The sequence below is a fragment of the Triticum aestivum genome, chromosome 7D (assembly GCF_018294505.1).
Source record: "Triticum aestivum cultivar Chinese Spring chromosome 7D, IWGSC CS RefSeq v2.1, whole genome shotgun sequence".
Lineage (NCBI taxonomy): Eukaryota > Viridiplantae > Streptophyta > Magnoliopsida > Poales > Poaceae > Triticum > Triticum aestivum.
The window spans coordinates 36,546,320-36,567,307 of NC_057814.1; the positions used below are offsets into that span (position 1 = coordinate 36,546,320).

The window sequence follows — 20,988 nt, forward strand, 5'->3', positions numbered from 1 at the left end:
ACGCCCACAACTACTTTGTGTTCTACTCGTGCATAGAAACTACGCATAGACCTAGCTCATGATGCCACTGTTGGGGAACGTAGCAGAAATTCAAATTTTTCTACGCATCACCAAGATCAATCTATGGAGTAATCTAGCAACAAGGGGAAGGGGAGTGCATCTACATACCATTGTAGATCGCGATGCGGAAGCGTTGCAAGAACGCGGATGAGGGAGTCGTACTCGTAGCGATTCAGATCGCGGTTGATTCCGATCTAAGCACCGAAGAACGGTGCCTCCGCGTTCAACACACGTGCAGCCCGGTGACGTCTCCCATGCCTTGATCCAGCAAGGAGAGAGGGAGAGGTTGGGGAAGACTCCATCCAGCAGCAGCACGACGGCGTGGTGGTGATGGAGGAGCGTGGCAATCCCGCAGGGCTTCGCCAAGCACTGCGGGAGAGGAGGAGGACTTGGGAGAGGGGAAGGGCTGCGCCAGAACTTGGGTGGTCGCTGCCCTCCCACCCCTCCACTATTTATAGGTGGGGGAGAGGGGGGCCGGCCCCCTTAGATCTCATCTAGGGTTGGGGGCGGCGGCCAAAGGGGGGAGGAGTGCCTCCCAAGTCAAGTGGAGGCCCTCCCCCTTAGGGTTTCCCCTCTCCCATGCGCATGGGCCTTGGGGGGGCTGGTGCCCCTGGCCCATTAAGGCTAGTGGCGCCCCCTTACAGCCCATGCTGATGTATTGGATGTGGTGGAACATTTTCCGGACCTCCGGACCCCTCCGGAATCCTCCGGAACCTTCTGGAAGCTTCCCGGTACAATACCGAAAAACCCGAACTTTTCTCGGAACCCGAACAACAACTTTCCATATATAAATCTTTACCTCCGGACCATTCCAGAACTCCTCGTGATGTCCGGGATCTCATCCGGGACTCCGAACAACTTTCGGGTTACCGCATACTAATATCTCTATAACCCTAGCGTCACCGAACCTTAAGTGTGTAGACCCTATGGGTTCGGGAGACACGCAGACATGACTGAGACGACTCTCCGGTCAATAACCAACAGCGGGATCTGGATACCCATGTTGGCTCCCACATGCTCCTCGATGATCTCATCGGATGAACCACGATGTTGAGGATTCAATCAATCCCGTATACAATTCCCTTTGTCTATCGGTATGTTACTTGCCCGAGATTCAATCGTCGGTATCCCGATACCTTGTTCAATCTCGTTACCGGCAAGTCTCTTTACTCGTTCCGTAACTCACATCATCCCGTGATCAACTCCTTGGTCACATTGTGCACATTATGATGATGTCCTACCGAGTGGGCCCAGAGATACCTCTCCATTTACACGGAGTGACAAATCCCAGTCTCGATTCGTGCCAACCCAACAGACACTTTCGGAGATACCTGTAGTGCACCTTTATAGACACCCAGTTACGTTGTGATGTTTGGTACACCCAAAGCATTCCTACAGTATCCGGGAGTTGCACAATCTCATGGTCTAAGGAAATGATACTTGACATTAGAAAAGCTCTGAGCAAACGAACTACACGATCTTGTGCTAGGCTTAGGATTGGGTCTTGTCCATCACATCATTCTCCTAATGATGTGATCCCGTTATCAACGACATCCAATGTCAATGGTCAGGAAACCGCAACCATCTATTGATCAACGAGCTAGTCAACAAGAGGCTTACTAGGGACATGGTGTTGTCTATGTATCCACACATGTATCTGAGTTTCCTATCAATACAACTCTAGCATGGATAATAAACAATTATCATGAACAAGGAAATATAATAATAACCTATTTATTATTGCCTCTAGGGCATATTTCCAACACTCCGAATCCGGGTTAGTAAAATGTACTTCTTCTCCGCATACTTGCTTTGCATGTTAAAAGCCTTACCCGTCGCGATCTTCTTGGCCTCCTGGATCTCCTGGAGAGCGCCCCGGGCTTCATTCTGTGCAGCCTCCGCGCTCTGGCGAGCTTTGGCAAGTTCGGTCTCTCGAACCAACGCTTCGCGCTCCGAAGCCTCACACTTCTTCACCGCGTCTTGGTGCTCCTGCTGGATCTCGCCGACCCGGGCCTTGAGCTTCTTACGGGCGGTTTGCTGCTGGACAGCCTTCCCTTCGGCTTCGGTCAAGGCATTTTTTAGGGCCTCGACCTCGGTCGCCGCCCCTACACATATTATGACACTCCTGTCAATACTCACCACTTACTCTTCTCGAATACACAGCAAGTCGTTACTCACCTTGCTTCTCCTGGAGCTGAATCTTCACCTCGCCGAGCTCGTTCTCGGTCCGCTCCAACCTCTACTTCAGTTCAGAGACTTCGGAAACATGCGAGGTCGCGGCCAACAGCGACGCCTGCTTATTCATAAATATCAAATTAGTCTCCTACAAAGGGTTGATCCTCTGTCCGGCCTTTCTTTCCGAACACCGGACAGCGTCTCAGGGGCTACTGTCAGCACGGGGTGTTCTCTTTCTACGTGACTTACCTCAAAACCTGTCAACAGGTTGTTGCAGGCCTTGTTTAGTCCGCTCTTGATGGACTGAACCTTCTCGATCACCGTACCCATAAGGATACGGTGCTCGTCCACAATTGAGGCGCCTCGTAGTGCCTCCATCAGGTTATCTGGTGCCCCCGGTTGGACAGGGGCCATCGGTGGAATTGGCGCACCCCACTCCTTTGAAGGAAGGCGCGCGCCAGATTCCGGGGCTGTATCGGTCCCCGGGATCGTATTCGGCTGAGGGCCGAACTGAATACGTCCCTCTTCGCCAGTCTCCATGGGGATCTGCTCCCCCATGTGTCCGGCAGCGGAGGTCTCTCCTTGCGGCGCCTCCTGGACAACGTCCTGGGCCCCTCCCCAGCTCGGAGCAGTCCTCCGGGACAACACTTCGGTGTCGTCCTTGGCCTCAGGGGAATAAGCGGGCAGCGATGACATACTGGCCATTTCTGTCGGATCCAACGAACCCCCAGATGAGGATCGCTGGATGCTGCCACGGGCCGGACTGCAATGGCACAGTTAATCACGTTAAAACAATGAAAAGGAGAGGCCGGGTACACTTATGTACGAGAGCCATAGTTCTTACAATGCAGCCTGAGGCTTAGTGGGGAGGCGTCGCTCCGGACTGCTATCAACGTCCCACGCGGTGTTGACCGCAGGGGCGCCCTTCCCCTTCTTGGGCGTTCCCGCCTCCAGATTCGTGGAGGCCCCCCTCTTCTTCTCCTTAGGGGGAGGGTTCTTCTTCTCCTCCTCCTCCTCTTCCTCGTCGTCGTCCTCAGGGACGGAGGAATGGGCTTCCTCGTCTTCGGACGTCACGTCTGAAGTGCCCTTGCGACGGGAGCCGCTTTTGGCCCCCTTGGCCTTCTTCTTGGCCTTCTTCTCCGGCGCCTTATATGGCGCCGGCACCAGCATCTTCGCCAGGCACGGGATGACCGGCTCTTCAGGCAGCGGAGCCGGACACTGGATCCACTTCGCCCTCTCCATCCAATCCTGAAAAAGCAATAATAAACTCAGACATCATCCTCGAAACAATTAAGTTGGGGATACGTCAAAAATAACATACCTCGCTGGCGAGGTGTTTGTAATCGTGCCCACGATCGGAATCTGTGGCCGGTGGTTTCTCGTTGCCCTTAAAAAGCAACTTCCAGGCACCTTCGTAAGTGGTTTCGAAGAGCCTCTCCAGAGTTTGGTGCTTCTTCGGATTAAACTCCCACAGAGGGCGACTTCTACGCTGGCACGGGAGGATGCGGCAAACTAGCATCACCTGGATTACATCGACAAGTTTGACGTTCCTGGCTATCATACTTTAAACGTGCGTTTGCAGCGCTATCAGCTCATCGGGCGAGCACCAGTTCGGACTCTTCTCGACCCAGGAGGTGAGTCACATGGGAGCACCGGAGCGGAATTCGGCAGCTGCGGCCCAGGTGGCGCTGCGGGGTTCTGTGATGTAGAACCATTGTTTCTGCCACTCCTTTACTGTCTCCACGAAAGTACCTTTCGGCCAGGTGACGTTTGACAGCTTACTCACCATGGATCCCCCGCACTCCGAATGCTGGTCATCCACCACTTTCGGCTTCACATTGAAGACTTTGAGCCATAGCCCGAAGTGGGGTTGGATGCGGAGGAAGGCCTCACACACGACGATAAACACCGAGATGTTGAGGAAGGAGTTTGGGGACAGATCATGGAAATCTATCTCGTAATAATACATCAGCCCGCGGACAAAAGGGTGGAGCGGGAACCCTAGTCCGCGGAAGAAATGAGGGAGGAATACCACCCTCTCGTTGGGCTCCGGCATGGGGACGACTTGTCCCTCGGCCGTCAGACGATGGGCGATTCCCTTCGCCAAGTATCCGGCCGCCCGAAGCTCAGTAATGTCCTCCTCCTTGACGGAGGAGACCATCCGCTTGCCCTGACCTCCGGATCCGGACATGGTTGAGTGCTAGCTAGAGTGGAAAGGAGATAAGAACTTGGGCGCTGGAACTCGAGATTGGGAGGGCAGAGATGGAGAGAAGGCATGGGAGAGGAAGAGGGAGTCCTTATCCCTTTATAAAGGCAGTAAATATTGAACGCCTCCCCGCTCGCCTTAGAATTCACCTGTTCCCAAGGGCTGTGTAAACGGCGTGTTTGGGTTAACCAAACCCGCATTGATGAAAATCCCACGATAAGGGGACACGATCTCTGCTTTGACAAGACGTGCTAGTGGCAACCGCGTCTCGGGACGTGGAGCGGCGGACACAGAAACGGTTCGGAATTATGACCGGTCGGACGTGATGTCATCCTACAAAACATTTGTCAACAGATTGGATTCGTGTGAAAACTATATTTTCTCTGTGGTTGTGTATGGTGTGTATGAGGTCCGGATACTATCATTGCGTCCGAAGACTATCTTGGAGTTCGAAAAGAAGGGAACCCGCCTTGCAATGCCGAAGACAATCTGCGCGCCGGACTCCTCGTCATTGAAGCCAGGTTCAGGGGCTACTGAGGGAGTCCTGGACTAAGGGGTCCTCGGGCGTCCGGCCTGTTATCCATGGGCCAGACTGATGGGCTGTGAAGACATGAAGGCCGAAGACTGTACCCGTGTCTGGATTGGACTCTCCTTGGCGTGGAAGGCAAGCTTGGCGACCAACTATGAAGATTCCTTCATATGTAACCGACTCTATGTAACCCTAGATCCTCCCGGTGTCTATATAAACCGGAGGGTGTAGTCTGGAAAGAATATACTCATTACCATAGTCATACAGGCTAGACTTCTAGGGTTTAGCCATTACGATCTCGTGGTAGATCAACTCTTGTAACACTCATATTCATCAAGAGCAATCAAGCAGGAAGTAGGGTATTACCTCCATAGAGAGGACCCGAACCTGGGTAAACATCGTGTCCCCCGTCTCCTGTAACCATCGATCCTAGACGCACAGTTCGGGACCCCCTACCCGAGATCCGCCGGTTTTGACACCGACAACCGGCTTAAACTTTGGATCAATATTAAGAGTGTGCTCAGCGAGTTCTCTCGGTACACCCGGCATGTCTGAAGGTTTCCATGCAAAGATGTCCCGGTTCTCACGAATGAACTCGATGAGCGCGCTTTCCTATTTCGGATCCAGATTGGCACTGATACTGAACTGCTTCGATGAATCACCAGGAACGAAGTCAACCATCTTAGTGTCATCTACCGGCTTAAATTGGAGTGAAGGATCCTGCTATGTGGTTGGCTTCTTTAGAGACGTCATGTCCGCCGGGTCAACATTATCTTTGTAAAATTTCAGCTCCTCCGTTGCGCAAGCAGACTCAGCATAAGCAGCGTCTCCTTCCTCACACTCCAAGGCTATTCTCCGGCTCCCATGCATTGTGATAGTTCCCTTGTGACCCGGCATCTTAAGCTGCAGATACACATAACAAGGTCGTCCCATAAACTTGGCGTAAGCCGGCCGTCGGAGCGGAGCGTGATATGGGCTTTGCATTTTCACCACTTCAAAGGTCAATGTCTCCGACCTAGAGTCATGATCATCTCCAAAAGCAACCTCCAGAGCTATCTTACCAACCGGATAAGCCGACTTACCTGGCACCATGCCATGGAAAACGGTGTTTGACGGCTTAAGGTTTTTATCAGTCAACCCCATGCGGCGGAAGGTTTCATAATAAAGGATATTGATGTTGCTCCCTCCATCCATGAGTACCTTGGTGAACTTATATCCTCCAACCTGAGGTGCAACTACTAGAGCCAAGTGACCCGGATTGTCAACCCGGGGCGGGTGATCTTCCCGGCTCCATACAATGGGCTGCTTAGACCAGCGCAAGTAACGGGGAACCGCCGGCTCAATGGCATTGACTGCCCTCTTACGAAGCTTCTGGTCGCGCTTACATAAGCTAGTGGTAAAGACATGATACTGTCCACTATTCAACTGCTTCGGGTTGCTCTGATAACCAGATTGTCGTTGTTGTTGATTCCCCTGATTATTTGGTTGATTGTAACCACTTTGGTTGCCATGACCACCTTGATTTCCTTGGAACCGGAATTAGAGCCGCCACAGCCGTAACCTGGTCCATGAAAGCCGGACCCTGAGCCGCCACCCGGCCCATGACCATCTTGGTAAAAATTTGAATTTTTGAACTCCTTCATAATAAAGCAATCTTTCCAAAGGTGCGAAGACGGCCTTTCTCGCGTCCCGTGCCTTGGGCAGGATTGATTTAATAGCTGCTCAAGATTGATGCCTGATCCTGCAGCCTGTGGGGGCGGTTTACCCTTACGGCGCTGACCATTATTCTGTGCATTTGTGTTAGCCACAAAGTCAAAACTATTATCAGCCTTACGCTTACCATTGCCTCCTTGATTCGCCGGGTTATGCTGTTGCCCTTTGGTGTTGCTGCTCTTCTTTTCCTTTCCCGGCTTATCATCATCGGACTCGGGGTCCTTGGTACCATCAGAATTAGCATACTTAACCAGAGCCGCCATGAGCGTCCCCATGTCATTACAATGGCGTTTAAGCCGCCCCAATTTCTGCTTCAAGGGCGTGAAACGACAATTGCCTTCTAACATTAAGACTGCTGAGTCGGCGTTGATACGATCCGACAAGTGCAGAATCATTGAGACCCGGCGCACCCAATGAGTTGTCGATTCATCCACTTCTTGGACACAGGCGGCCAAATCCACAATTGACATGGGCTGCTTGCATGTGTCTTTAAAATTCTGGATAAACCGAGCCTTTAACTCAGCCCATGACCCAATGGAGTTAGCAGGGAGCCCCTTTAACCAAGTACGGGCCGTCCCTTCCAACATCAGGGGGAAATGCTTAGCACACGCAGCTTCGCTAACATCTAGCAATTCCATGGCCATCTCATAACTCTCAATCCATGCCTCAGGAGCTAAGTCGGCTGTATAATTAGGCACCTTACGGGGACCCTTGAAATCCTTGGGCAGACGTTCATTGCATAGAGCCGGCACTAAACACGGCACGCCCAAATTCCTGAAAGTTACACCTGGCTCCATTGAAGTTGTCGGACGAACCGGAGTAGGTTGACGGTCCGCATACTGCGCCTCTAACTCGGCCTCTCGGCGTGCTCTACCTTGATCCACCACGTTCTGAGCATCAGCACCGCCGCCCGCCGGCTTATGCCCGCGTGGCGGGTTACGGTTTCGCACACTGCTTGATACAGCCGGTTCATCTATATGTCTGCTATAACTCCGGCTTGGGCGAGGGGTGGAATGAATCCTGTCACGACTGTAAGAATACGCCTGCTGCTGAACTGAAGCAGTTTGAAGGAACTCTCTAGCCCTCCGTGTTTCAACCGCCCTCGGATATTCACCTTCAACCGGGAGAGCCGCCAATCGTGACGCTGCAGCGATCATGTTATCCAAAAGGTTAGAGTAATGACTCGGTGGTGTTGGCACGTGCTGCGGTGGGTTATTGCTCTGACGAGGCGGGTCCGTCGTTCATGGCTGAACCGGCGTGCCCGCCCCGGGTGTCTCGACCCGGTTTACCACTGCCGGGTTACTGGTTCCTACTCCTGGCGTGTTAAAGAGATTCCTCGCCTCGTAAACCGGGGGCAGATGACTCCAATGCCTCCTCCTCATGACATCATTTGAAGCGTTCTGATCTAGCATGAGCCGGTACGACTCCGACTGAATCCGTTGTGCCTAAGCATCCAAAGCGGCTCGCTCCTCAGCCATCCTCACGTTTTCCCCGTTTAGCTCCTCCTTAGCCTGTGCTATCTCATCACGCAATTTTGCAACCGCCGCATTGTGCTGATCCTGATCCGCTGGGTTAACCACCATTGTTACCAGCGCTGTCAGTTTATCCACTAAGTCAGTTAAAACTTGAGCCGACGGGCGCACAGGGCCTCTTGCCCCGGCAGCCGTCGCTCCTGCTGACCCGGAAATCAGTGCTGCTGCAGTCGATGAGTGCTGCACCGGCTGCGTACCGGCCATGAAGATCGCAACCCGGTTCGGCGGCTCACAGGGGTCCGGAATACTGTCGCCATCGGAACAGCCCCCAAGCCGGCCGTCTTGTAGTTGGTACAAAGACTCGGTCTCGCCGGTGGACGATTCACCATCAGAGTAAACGACCGTCTCACTGCCAGACACCGATCTATCCTCAGGTTCCGCTCCATGGATGAATCCCACGAAGGCACGTTTCATGGCGGGCTGAACACGGGCGGGTCTCGCACACTGAGCCGTCTCGATGATGTCGGTGCAGGTGTCCGGCTAAGGGCCCGGCTCACCGATTTTGCCGATGAAGACGTGAATACCGCCAAAGGGGACCCGGTACCCGTACTCAATTGAGCCGGCCTCGGGGCCCCAGCCTGCGTCGTCGATGTAGAGCTTGCCGCGACGACTCTTGGTCATCCGGCCTATGGCGTATCCCTTGAGCCCTTCAAAGCTGCCCTCTAAGAACTTGAAACCATTGTGCAATAGCCCCACGGTGGGCGCCAACTGTCGTGGAATTGTCACGTCAGATGTCCTAGTGTGAGGACTTAGTCGTGGAGCCATCGCAACAAGATTAGCATAAAGGGGTTAATCAGGACAAAGGACATGAGGAGTTTATACTGGTTCGGCCCCTTGCGGTGAAGGTAAAGGCCTAATCCAGTTTGAGGTGGTATTGCTAGGGTTTCGATGACCAGGGAGCGAATACGCTTAACCCGGCTCTCGATCTGTCCTTTCTTGCCCTAAGCCGCCGCCGGGTCGTCCCCTTATATACACGTGTTGACGCCCTGCGGTCTACAGAGTCCCGGCCGGCTCATAAACGTGTCCGGCTCGGAGACCAATTACATATGCCTTACAACACAAGTCATAGATACATGGCGGTTTATAACTGTGGGCCTTAAGCCGCCTTTGGCTTGGGCCCTCTACTCAGCCTATCTATGAACCGCCATTACAATCTTGGGCTTCATGGAGATGAATCGTCATCAGGATGACCCAGCCCCTCCTGGCGGGTCATGCCTGATAGTCATATCCCCAACAGAGACCATGTGTAGAATGCTATTGGTCTTGATTACCGTGTGATGAGAGAGAAGTATTTTTTCGACTTTAATGTGTATTGGGAAGATAGATGTACACTCTTTTATGGACAAATTTTAAAACTGAACGTACACTTTTCACCCGACGGAGGGAGTACTCAGTAGTCCTCATCGTTCGTAGCAGCCATTCATGCCAAAATATTTTGGAAATCGAGTGCTGAATCAATTTAGAAATTAAACCATTAATGCAATTAATTAGCTAGATACTCGCTCTCTCTCAGTTTACAAGGTATGCGCGTATCCCTAGGTCATCAATTTTACCAACCTAATAGAAGTCATATATTACAAAAAGCATACCATTATAAACTTCAGATGTTCTATTTTCAAACGGTATAATTTTTTTGTTATATAGTTTATATTATGGTGATAAAACTCGCAACCTAGGTATACATGCAGGACTTGCAAACTGAAACGAAGGGAGTAGTTAATTACATATGCAATTAATTAGGTCCGTTTATATAGGAATTATTTTCGCTCCAAATCAATTTGGATCCGGTCATTAATGCAATTAATTAACAAGGTCCGCACTTAATTATGCCTACATATAATTAGAAGCAGGGATTTTTTTTCCAATTGGTTGATTTGTTTGGCAGTTCATTAGGCATGCGGAGAATTACGGAGGTCGTTAATTATTTATGCAATAATTAATCAAGAAGTTAATCACGCTGAATCATTTTGAAAGCGCTCGTGGGCACGGACGATCAATAGGCTCTCCGCAACATGGCCGAGCACCGCTTGCGAACCTAAACAATGGCCACCATGTGCTCGTGACATGGGCAACCTAGCGTTCACCAAGATGGATGACGATCATGCTCTGCGGGATATCCACATGTTGACGGTTGTTGAAACCTTTGCGGGTGAGGACAACACGACATTACATTGGCCAGGTGGTTCATGCTATACTTGAAAGGGAGAGTGTTCCATGGTGTTAGAGAAGGAAAGAGTGTCCCAAAAAATAAAACGAACAAGAAAGAATATTATAGAAAATAAGTAGGAATATGTTCTTGAAAAAAGGAAAATATGTAGGAATGAGAACAAAAACCGGCAAGGAAGGAGGAACAAGAAGATGAGGCGTCGCTGAAAAAACACAATGGTGTTGACATGGTGCTTTTTGGCGCCAACGAAACGGGTTGGCGAAGAGGCTAGGAGTAGAAGATTTAGGGAAGGACGGGGAAGAGAAGAATGACAATTATCCCTTCTACCAATGAATGATATCTGGGCTGGAAGTGGAGCTTATTGCTGACTAGGCATATGTTCAGGTTGCCACTCCCCTCCCATGTCAGTGTGCATTTGCAAAGTTTAATGGACCTTTGAGACTGATCTCTATAGTTATTTATTGTTTTGTGTCAATAGTATGTGTTAGTTTAACCCACTCTATTATATTGTAAATATGAATAAAAAAACTTCCCTGTTGCAACGCAGGATGAAGGTGAGGTGGGCTCCATCTTGTTTTAAAGGACTATGTTCGAGCGAGAAATGTCTGGCTATGGCGGGATACTGAGCGAGAAGTGGAGGGTCCGACAGATAAGGGGAATGGTGCGTTGTGGGGTGGGGTTTTTCTGTTGGGCCCGCGTGTTGGATATAACATGGTGGATAGTCCGGACAACAACATTTCTCCCTCATATATGGTTTGAATTTTCAGGAGCCCGGACTCTGAGCCTGCTGATGTCCGAACACGCCCGGATGTATGAGGAGAAATGAGGTTTGACCTTGAAGACGACCTTGCCATTTCTTTGATTCATTTATGTGTGCATTATAGCCTGTAACAACGCACGAGCGTTCTGCTAGTGTCGATTATAATTTTGTGTGGCATCAGTTGAGAGTACAAAAAAAGATCAATAGAAAAAGCAAGGAGGAGGGGGGCGTGGGAAGGGAAAACGAGGAAGGAGGGGAGATGAGGGAACCAACTCATCTTTAATAGTACATAGAGATAACTGTAAGGACGAGGCGATTCGATGCCCCGGCTCAGCTTCGTCCGCGATGAACAGAAAATAAAAAAACAGTAGAAAATTCAAAAAATCCTTTTCTTGCATGGAATGTAATTTGGTGGGTGAGGTGCGCTCCAAAATTCAAATTACTTGGACAGCTGAGTAGCTATCGGCAAAAAAGACAAATTTGTGGTCTGTGAAAAAGTTTACTCTTCATGTATTGTTCTGACCAATTTTTTATATATATTTTTTGTGAATTTTCTTTTCACCGGGTGTAGATATTCGTAACCTTAGCTAATTATATTCCCTAAAAACACTAATATTCTAATAGTTTTCCTTATTTACCTTTCATATTTCATGGCACTTTAATTACTTTCCTAGTTTGTAGAAGTGAAATTCAAAAATGAACCTACAGATTAATTAGCATGTCATACCTTACCCGCCAAAAGAAAGAATGATCATACCTAGCAAGAGTTAATGCTAATACTAACACATGCCCTTTCGCCAAACAAAAAAACAACAGCTGCACATGCAGTGCCAATCATCTCGGAACTGGATCTGAACGCTTCACGGGTGAGGGAGGGAACACACGCCACATGCTGGTGCCGGCGCCTATGCAGGCCGTCCGATCGCTGCACGGACGACCTAGATCGCGTCACCATAAGCGATGATTGGGTTCAGAACACTGTACCATATGGTTGTCCAATAGGAGTATAAATCATATTCATATATGTGACCAATGGTTAATGGGAGATTCAGAGGTCCTACTTTACGGACCATAGGATCAGCTGCCATGCCATTCCTGCAATCAAACATTTGTGTTTGTGTGGACCTCCATTTTCTGTTACACGGTATACAGTGGCCCGTAGAAGCTGGACAGCAACCCCTGTGAATGTGATCATGCATATTACAGGCCAACGCAATCAAGTGGAATCAATGGCCCCTCCCCATGCCCCTGCACCATTGCTCTCTTGCAAGGGTGTGGCGCCAGCTTCAGGATCGCATCTGAACAACAACAACAGCAATCAGATAACGGAGGGAGAACGAGAGAAACAATGAGATGCCACTCCTTGTCTTTGGCATCCAACCATGTTGGTCAAAATGCTACATGATCAGGAAAAGGAATCCTCCGGTTCCCCGTGAATTATTGAAGGCGGCAAGATGCAGAGCACAGGTGTCCGGCCCGGTGCCGCCGAACCTGTAGAAGAATCCTGTGGCCGCGGGGCACGGTAAACTAGTTGGCGCATCAACCAACACTTGGCTGCCGCTGGCCGGGGCCGCTCGCCCGCCCATTCCAGGTACCCCGGAATCCAAATCCAGAATGCTCGTGGCCGTCCACGGAATACATGTGCAAAGTTCCTCGGGATATACTCTTAACTACTCACATGAGCCTGACAGGTGGCATCCACATGAGCTAGTTTTCTCCGGTTCAGGTCGCGGGTCTTGACATCTTCACAAGAAACCAAGAAAACTCGTAAGGGTCGGAGCGTTTGATGAACTATATGGATCCGAATGTCTTGGTTGATTCATTCAGCCCTCCCAAACGGAAGGGATGCATCTTTTTTTTTCTGGACGAACGACATGTGCCTTGAGCGGAATGGAGTCGCTGTACTGAGGCATCTTTTCCTCCCGCGGGGAGCATCATGTGGCCGTTTCTTCCCCGCCTCGTCTTGTCCTCTCGTCCCTTGGTTTTCTTCTCACCTAGGTAGGCTATATGCAAGCAGGAATCCAATCTAGATCGCCTCGCCTCGAAAAACCTCTGCGTCGTGTTGCCCTCCTCCCTTGGCGAGCTCTTCTTTCCGGCCGACGCAGAATATCGCAAAGCAGCCAACCTTTTCCCGAAAGTGCGTGCAGGGCGAGACAAGCTGGCTGCACCGCTCGAGGTTTCCAGATGAGTGAGTGATTGATTGATCGACCCAGAGATTCGAAAGCAGCCACGAGGACGATGGATAGATACAAGAGAATCGCACAGAAAGCAGCGCAAGCCAATTTCTTTTTGGAAATTCTCTACTGTGCATTTCCTGGTCTGAACTCCAGAGAGAAAATTACAGTCGACAACGATAGCAGATCGAGGAGGAGATTGAGAACACATCTCCACTCACAGCCACGAATCCACTGAGCATCGTCACGACGAAACCAAGAGCCGGAGTAAACAATTGTAATCGAAAGAAACATAGTACAGCTAGTTTCCTTTTGTTATTTATTCCATCCAAGAAGAAAACAGTGGACCGACGCATGGGAAATAAAAAAGATGGCGCCAAAACGAACTCCGGCGAAACTAAACGGCGACGAGACGCCCGACGACCTCACTACGACCATGGACACGATACAACATCACCGGCCGGTTGGACCGGCGATAGATATAGAAAGAGCTCGCCCTCACACGGTGAGCCCGCGCATGAACTCCCACTCCTCGTCATCATCCTCGGCGGCGCCGGCGGCCGACCCCTCCGAGTCGCTGCTCATACCGCTCGACTCCGCGCCGCTCATGGCCACCGCCTCCTCGGCGTCGAACGACAGGTACGGCATCGACCCGAAGGCCCTGGCGAGGGCCGCGGCGGTGGCGCCGTCGTCGGTGGTCCTCTGCTTGAGCACCTCGAACATCACCTCCGGCTCGTGCTGCATGGCGCGGAGCACGTCGGCGCAGGACGGGCCCGGCGCGGCGCGCGTCACGGCGAAGCAGTGCGGCCCGTCGCTCTGGGACACGCGCACCACGCTCGGCCCGCCGAACAGGTTGTGCAGGCCGCCCAGCGCCTCCTGGTAGGCGCCGCCCAGGAACATGCCCAGGTAGTAGCCGCGGGTGCCGTGGGCGGGGAGCTCGTGCAGGGGCAGGCTGCTCCTGCCGCCGATGAACTGGTCCACCTTGCCGTCGCTGTCGCAGGTCAGGTCCGAGAGCACGCCGTCCACGGCGGGCCGCTCCTGGAGGCGCTGGATGGGGATGATGGGGAAGAGCTGCTCGATGGCCCACATGTCCGGCAGCGAGGTGAACACCGACAGGTTGATGTGGTACCTGCGCGGCCCCTCCGCCGCGCCCATGCCGCGGGCGACGATCTCGCAGAGCCCGTCCACGGCGGCGAGGTGCTCCAGCCCGAGGACCCCCTCCTTGAACTGCTCGGCGCAGCGCCGCTTCAGCTGGTCCGCGTACAGGCCGCAGGTGTCGAAGTCGCCGCGCACGGCGGAGGCCATGAGGTTGCGGTAGTCGCTGCGGCAGTCGTCGGTGAGCTCGTCGAGCAGGTAGGCGGTGGCCGGGTCCATCATGTTGGCAGCCGGCGCCGTCGCGGAGAAGGCCTCGAAGATGAGGACCGAGTGGTGCGACACCAGCGCGCGGCCGCTCTCGCTGCAGATGACGGGGTGCTGCACGCCCTTGCGGTCGCAGACGCGGCCGACGGCGGCGACCACGGCCGCCGCGTACTCCTCCAGGCTGTAGGCCACCGACATGTCCGTCTGCGCCGAGTGCGTCCCGTCGTAGTCGATGCCGAGGCCGCCGCCGACGTCAATGACGCGCATGGCCGCGCCGAGGCGGGCGAGCTCGCAGTAGATCTGCGCGGCCTCGCCGACGCCGTCGGCGAGCAGGGCGGTGGTGGGGATCTGGGAGCCAATGTGGAAGTGCAGGAGCTGGAGGCAGTCGAGCATGGCGAGGGCCTTGAGCTTGGATACCACGGAGAGAATCTGCGCGGCGTTGAGGCCGAACTTGCCCTTCTCGCCGGAGGTGGCGCCGAAGTGGCCGGCGTGCTTGGTGCGCAGCTTGGCGCGCATGCCGACCACCGGGCGGATGTTGAGGCGGCGGCTGGCCTCGACGACAATGTCGAGCTCCTCCTCCTGCTCGAGCACGATGACGGTGTTGAGGCCCATGGTGCGGGCGATGAGCGCGAGCGAGACGTACTCGAGGTCCTTGTAGCCGTTGCAGACGAGCAGGGCGTCGGGGCTGCCGCGGGCGACGAGGCAGCTCATGGTGAGCAGCAGCTCGGGCTTGGAGCCGGCCTCGAGGCCGAACCCGAAGGGCGCGCCGAACTCGACGATGTCCTCCACCACGTACCGGTCCTGGTTGCACTTGACGGGGTAGACGCCCTGGTACCGCCCGGCGTAGCCCGTCGAGCGCACGGCGTAGGCGAAGGCGGCGTTGAGGGTCTCGACGCGGTGGCGCAGCACGTCGGGGAAGCGCACGAGCAGCGGCAGGGCCAGGCCGAGCCCGCCGCCGGCGCGCGCGCCGGCGGCCCGGGCGACCACCTTGGCGAGGTCGATCTCCTGGCCGGGCAGCGTGGCGGCGCCGTGCGGGCGCACCGCGACGTCGCCGTCGTCGTTGACGAAGAAGTAGGGCGCGCCCCAGCCGTCCACGTTGTAGAGCGCCGACGAGAGGTCGGCCGACCACGCGGCCATCTCGGGCTTCTCGGCGGCCGTGGCAGCGACGACGGCGGCGGCGGGGCCCAGCAGCGGCGCGGCGAAGCGCGGCGACGCGTCGCAGGACGCGGCGAAGGCGTGGGCCACGGGGGCGGCGGCGTCGACAGCGAGCGCAGGCATCTCGTCACGGAATTAACAACCGGAGAAAGCTAATCCACTGGGGAAAAAAGTCAGAAATTTTTCTGTTTCTTTGTGCTGTAGTCAGGAAATTCTCTGCTATTCGTTTCTGGTGATGGAAAAATCGAAGAAGAAAAGAATTGTATGAGGCGAAAAGTGCTGTAGATCGATCGACGAACAGCGAAGAAGAAAATTACGGCAAAAAAGTCAGTAATTATAACAATCGAAATCAATCTAGGATGATGAGATTCCGACGATCACTGATGCCAAAAGAGGAAGTTCTGGAAGGGGAGATAGAAGAAATCTAGGACGGGATTTTGGATCCTGTTGTAAGGAAGGGGGCTTAGAAAGCCGCCGAGGCCGGAGCCCCGGCTACCCCCGCAAAAGTTGCAGGCGGGCGGGGAGCGCGCGGCGGGGAGGGTCGCGTCGCCGGTTGTGGAGGCTGGGCACCCCACGCCGGCGTTCAGTCGGGGCGGGGAAAACCTTCTGGGACGGCGGCCGCGCTAGGGTTTGCTCTTGATCGCTCGCTCGCTAGGAGGAGGGGGATGGATCGATTGGTGGCGAGGTGGAGATTGATGCGCAGATGAACGAGCGAGCGAGCGTTGCTGGCGGTGGATGGGTTTGCGGCTGTGCGTGGCGCCGGCTTTATAGGAGGCCCGCGCGGCTCGTGGGGCCCATCCCATCCGGGCTGGGAGAGCCTCCCCCGGTCATCCATCCTCCCTCTCTCTGTTGTTGGTGGCGTACGCGAAGCAACGCGTGAGATGAAAAAACTCGCCGCTTCCGTTGAGTCTTGGCTGGCTTGCTGGCCAGCAGTGAAGGAGCGGGGTAGGTGCGGTCTGACCCCGCCCTCCCGCGGGCCCCACGCGTCAGTGGGTGGACGGAAGGCTCGTGCCGCGCCTCGTGGCTGCTCCGGCCTGACCCTGACGGCGCTGGGAGGGGACTAGAGTAGCGGTGGTTGGGTCGTGGACAGGGCCCGTTAATTGCGACCCATGCGCTTGGATCCACCCGCCGGCTTGACCTGACCTACGAGTGGTGGGGGTGGTTGAATGCTTCCTCGCTCGACCCCCCCTCACGTTCTTTGATCCCTCCTCGTTTTGCGCCGTCCGTCGGGGGATCCGACAGCCGGGGGCGCCCCAGATCGGACCTGTGCCCGGCTTTGTATGCGGTTCACTCGCGATCCGCCGGGTCACGTGAGGCCGGTAGCACCACGGCTGGCTCACGGTCACAGATCGCGCGCGCGCGCCAGAATCAGGGGGCGTGCGGGGTCAAGGCCGCGCCGCGGTCAGTCGTCAGTGCGTGTGAACCGCACAGGCGGATCCGTGTGGGTTTTCCAAGCGCTGCCACTCGTTTGACCTAGCGCGGCGCGCTCGCCCTCCGTTCGTTTGGCTTTTTCCACTTCGGCCCCCTTCGCGGCGGGGGATTTCAACGGGGCATGGCGTTATCTTGGTCAGGGGATAAGGGGCTTTGAACTGCGGGGGGAGAAAGAGAAATGGCATTGTTCGCATGGGAATTTTCCACTTGGTTGGTGGGCTGCGATTTTTCGCTGGATTTTTGCGCGCCGGGATAGGGTTCATAGCGATGTATGCTCACTAGTGGAAGACATACATGCAGTGTACAAAAGTAGCTTGCAGACAAAACAAGCGACCAAAAAATGGCAGAAAATGATGCACCTTCAAACACCATGCACATAATTCACCGCCGCGGTGCGAGGCGAATGTTGTGGGAGGAGGCATTGCCCAAGGAATAACATTCTATGGTCCGCCGCCGATTGGGCAAACATGGTCGAATCGACCGCACTCTCTTCCGCGCTCGTCATTCCTTTCCCCAGCCCGCATCGTCGGCCTCCTCCGAACTTGCTCCGCGTTCGCCCCGCCGACGTCCACCTCTGTCGTAGCCACCAATGTACACTCCAGCATCCGCCCATGCCTTGAAGGATGGGTCCGCGAAGTACGGCGGGGTACCCTACCAATCGCGGAGCTACGTGTTGTGGAAGGAAAATAAAATGTTGGCCTCCCTTTGTACCGGCGCGCACAACTTTGGTTGTGTAGCTCCGCCACTAGTCCCTACCATTGCGAACATGGCGGAGACGATGGCCAACGAGAAGGCTGAGAAGAAAATACTGGAGGAGGACAAGGACGTTGTAGACAGAGTTCGCCGCGGCCAAGCCCTTCATTACGCCCGCGAGAGGGTCCACACTCACACCCGGCGTCGTTCCACCTTTGCAACGGTCGGGCATCGCAGGCTCTCTCTCTCTCTGCTAAGATCAATTTCAGCTATCAAGGTCCAATCGTGGCGAAATCGAGATATGGTGCTCGATGTTCCTCCCAACCACCCTCACACCAAATCGCTTACATCCAGCCAAAGCATAACGTTCGTTCGTCAAATCCTCTCCTCCAGAGAGCTATGCTATACAGGGATAATAAAGGCCTAATGGGCCTATTCATGACATGGAAGCCACTTCAGGCTTCTTCTGACCCGCGTTGCTTTCCGACTTCTGGACCAGCTCGTTGTCGTAGTTTGAATCCTTGCCTCTCATATTGTCAACAATGTAAGATGGAGAAGAGGTGCTGACACGCCTCCCCCCCCCCCCCCCCCTACCCGCGATCTTCGGAAACGTCTTGACCCCAACCAGGGGTATGTTTTTTTTTTTTTTGCTTCAAGGGATCGGGATCCTCCCATGTAGCTGCTTCAATTCCACATGCACTTCATTCGACGAGCACTTGCTAGATGGTGTGGTTCCCTTCTTGACACACACGTTTATGAAGTATATTGGCAAGCACTTCTAAAACACTGTCACAAAATATGCAAGGTAGAATCTTACCTTATGCTGCAGAGCAACATACTGCTTGACTTGTGAAACGTGAAACATCGAATGAATTTGACTTGAGGCAGGTAAGGCCAAATGATAAGCCACTGTTCCAATCTTGTTAGTAATGCGATATGGACCATAATACCGAAATGCCAACTTGTGGTGAGCTCTGAACCACTGAGGATAGCACATAGTTGTAGTTTCAAAAACACATGTCTCCTTCATGAAACTCTTTTTCAGTTCTCTTCTTCTCTACTTGAACTTTCATATGATTCTGGGTACGCAAGAGATGTTGTCTCATAGATTCAGTAACAAGAGATCTCTCATCCAACCATTGTTGAACATCAGTAGTAGCAACAGTGTCTGTGGCAGAAATACCAAAGTAACATGGGTTGTGACCATACAATACTTCAAATGGAGACTCTTCGAGAGAAGAATGCCAATTAGTATTGTACCACAATTCACACATAGATAGCCACTTAACCCACCGTTCAGATGAGCACTAATAAAGCGACACAAGTAACATTCAATCTATTGGTACACTCGCTCAATTTGACCATCAGTAGCAGGGTGATATGTACAACTCATTTCCAACTGACAGCCAGTCCTTATAATGAAAGTTTACCCAAATGAACTTGCGCATGTTGTGCAATTTGTTATATTATCTAGAAACACATATGCCACTTTATGAGTTGTGAATGGGTGCTTCAGTGGAATAAAATGCCCATATTTCGTGAACTTTCGTGGGGTCGCGGCGCTGCTCGGGCGTCAGCAGCGACCGCCGGCGCCACACCTCCTCCGCGTGAGCACGAGCCGTCCGCGGCGCCGCCGGCACTGGGATCCTATCTGGATCCAGATGCCAGTCGTGCGGGAGCGTCACGTCCGGATACGGCAGAGGCTGGCGGTGCTGCCAGTGCCACTCCGCCTGGTGCACTGGCACGTTCACGCGCTGCCTCTGCCGGCGAGGCGCCGGCGCCGGCAGAGGTGGGAGGAACTCTGAGGGGAAATGGGTGGCGGGGGACTTGCCCTTGGCCTTGCTGCCGCTGGCGCCGGAGAAGAGGACCATCTCGCTGTGGTTGTGGTGGCTAGGGTTTGCCGGCGAGGAGGGAGCAAAGGATGGCAGATGTGGACGGCGAGTTTGGATGAGGACGGACCCGCCGCACGGTCGGCTTAAAAAAGGACGAGCGCCGTCGCTGACGCGTGGGCCTGTCGTCATAAATTAAGCTGACCGCGTGGGCAGCGGGTAGTTAGACGGCCGCCATGTGGGGACGCGGCGGATAGCGAGAAGGCGCGCGAAGCGTCCGTTCGGCATCCGCACCGATGCATTTCGGGCGCAAATTTGGGCCGCAAATGCGTCGGCGCGGACGCGACGCGGACGTGATTTGGGTTTGGGTCGGCGCGTTGGGCCGCCACTTTTGTCCGCACCGACCCAAACGGACGCAGGCAGACGAAATGGGTCGGCCCTTTGGAGTTGCTCTTAGGCCAACTCCACCGCGCGACCCCAAACGGACGTCCGGTTTGGCCGGATTTTGTCCCTTTGGGGCGCCGATGGGTTCGCCCGTGTCCGGTCTTGTCCGTTGGGTCGTGCGTGCGCCCACCGCGCGGCCGCATCCCAAATCACGTCCGCATTGGACATGATTTAAAAAACAGAAAAACGTAAATAAAATGACTAAAAAAAGTAAATAAGCACAGTTTAACAAACATAAAACTTAGTTAGGGTCGCCGCGGCTACAAAACGGCCCAGTTTCACGTCCAACTTGACATAATTAAACATAAAAAGAAAATAAAAAACGGCCGCCGCCAGCGCGCTCCTGCCCGTGCCCGTCGATGCCGTCGCCGTCGCCGTCTTCAGTGGCCGCCGGCGTCGGCGTCGTCGCTAACGAGGTCCACGTTGGCCGGCGTCGTCCAGAGGTGGGGCGGCGGTGCGTGGTAGACGGGGGCGGGCTGGACGGCGGGAGGTGCCTGCACGACCTCCTCCCGTGGCGACGCCTCCCGCTCCGGTGACCACGGCAGCATGGGGCACCAGTTCACGCCCCCCACGGCGTCGGCCATCTCCGGCGCGGTGCACGACCAGCTCCATTGCTGGCCCACCAGGCCGGGCTGGAACGCGGCCACCGGCTCCGCCTCCATCGCCTCCTCCGTCCTCTCCTCGTCCTTGACGGCCACCATCTCCATCTCGGGGAAGGCGACGTTGCCGGCGGCAGAGAGTGCCATCGCCTCCTCCAGGCC

At 54.2% G+C, this 20,988-nt stretch overlaps 1 protein-coding gene across 1 annotated transcript; it reads right to left on the reverse strand.

The window, feature by feature from the left end:
• Positions 1–13,612: 13,612 nt before the first annotated feature.
• LOC101290633 (arginine decarboxylase 1) lies at positions 13,613–16,580 on the reverse strand. Its single transcript, XM_044586155.1, has one exon. It carries the CDS (start codon positions 15,951–15,953, stop codon positions 13,815–13,817), a length of 2,139 nt encoding a protein of 712 aa, XP_044442090.1. The 5' UTR covers positions 15,954–16,580; the 3' UTR covers positions 13,613–13,814.
• Between the last annotated feature and the right edge of the window lie 4,408 nt (positions 16,581–20,988).

Bases quoted from the DNA above. Each gene is read 5' to 3' on its own strand.
- LOC101290633 (XM_044586155.1), bottom strand. From the start codon at position 15,953: ATGCCTGCGCTCGCTGTCGACGCCGCCGCCCCCGTGGCCCACGCCTTC.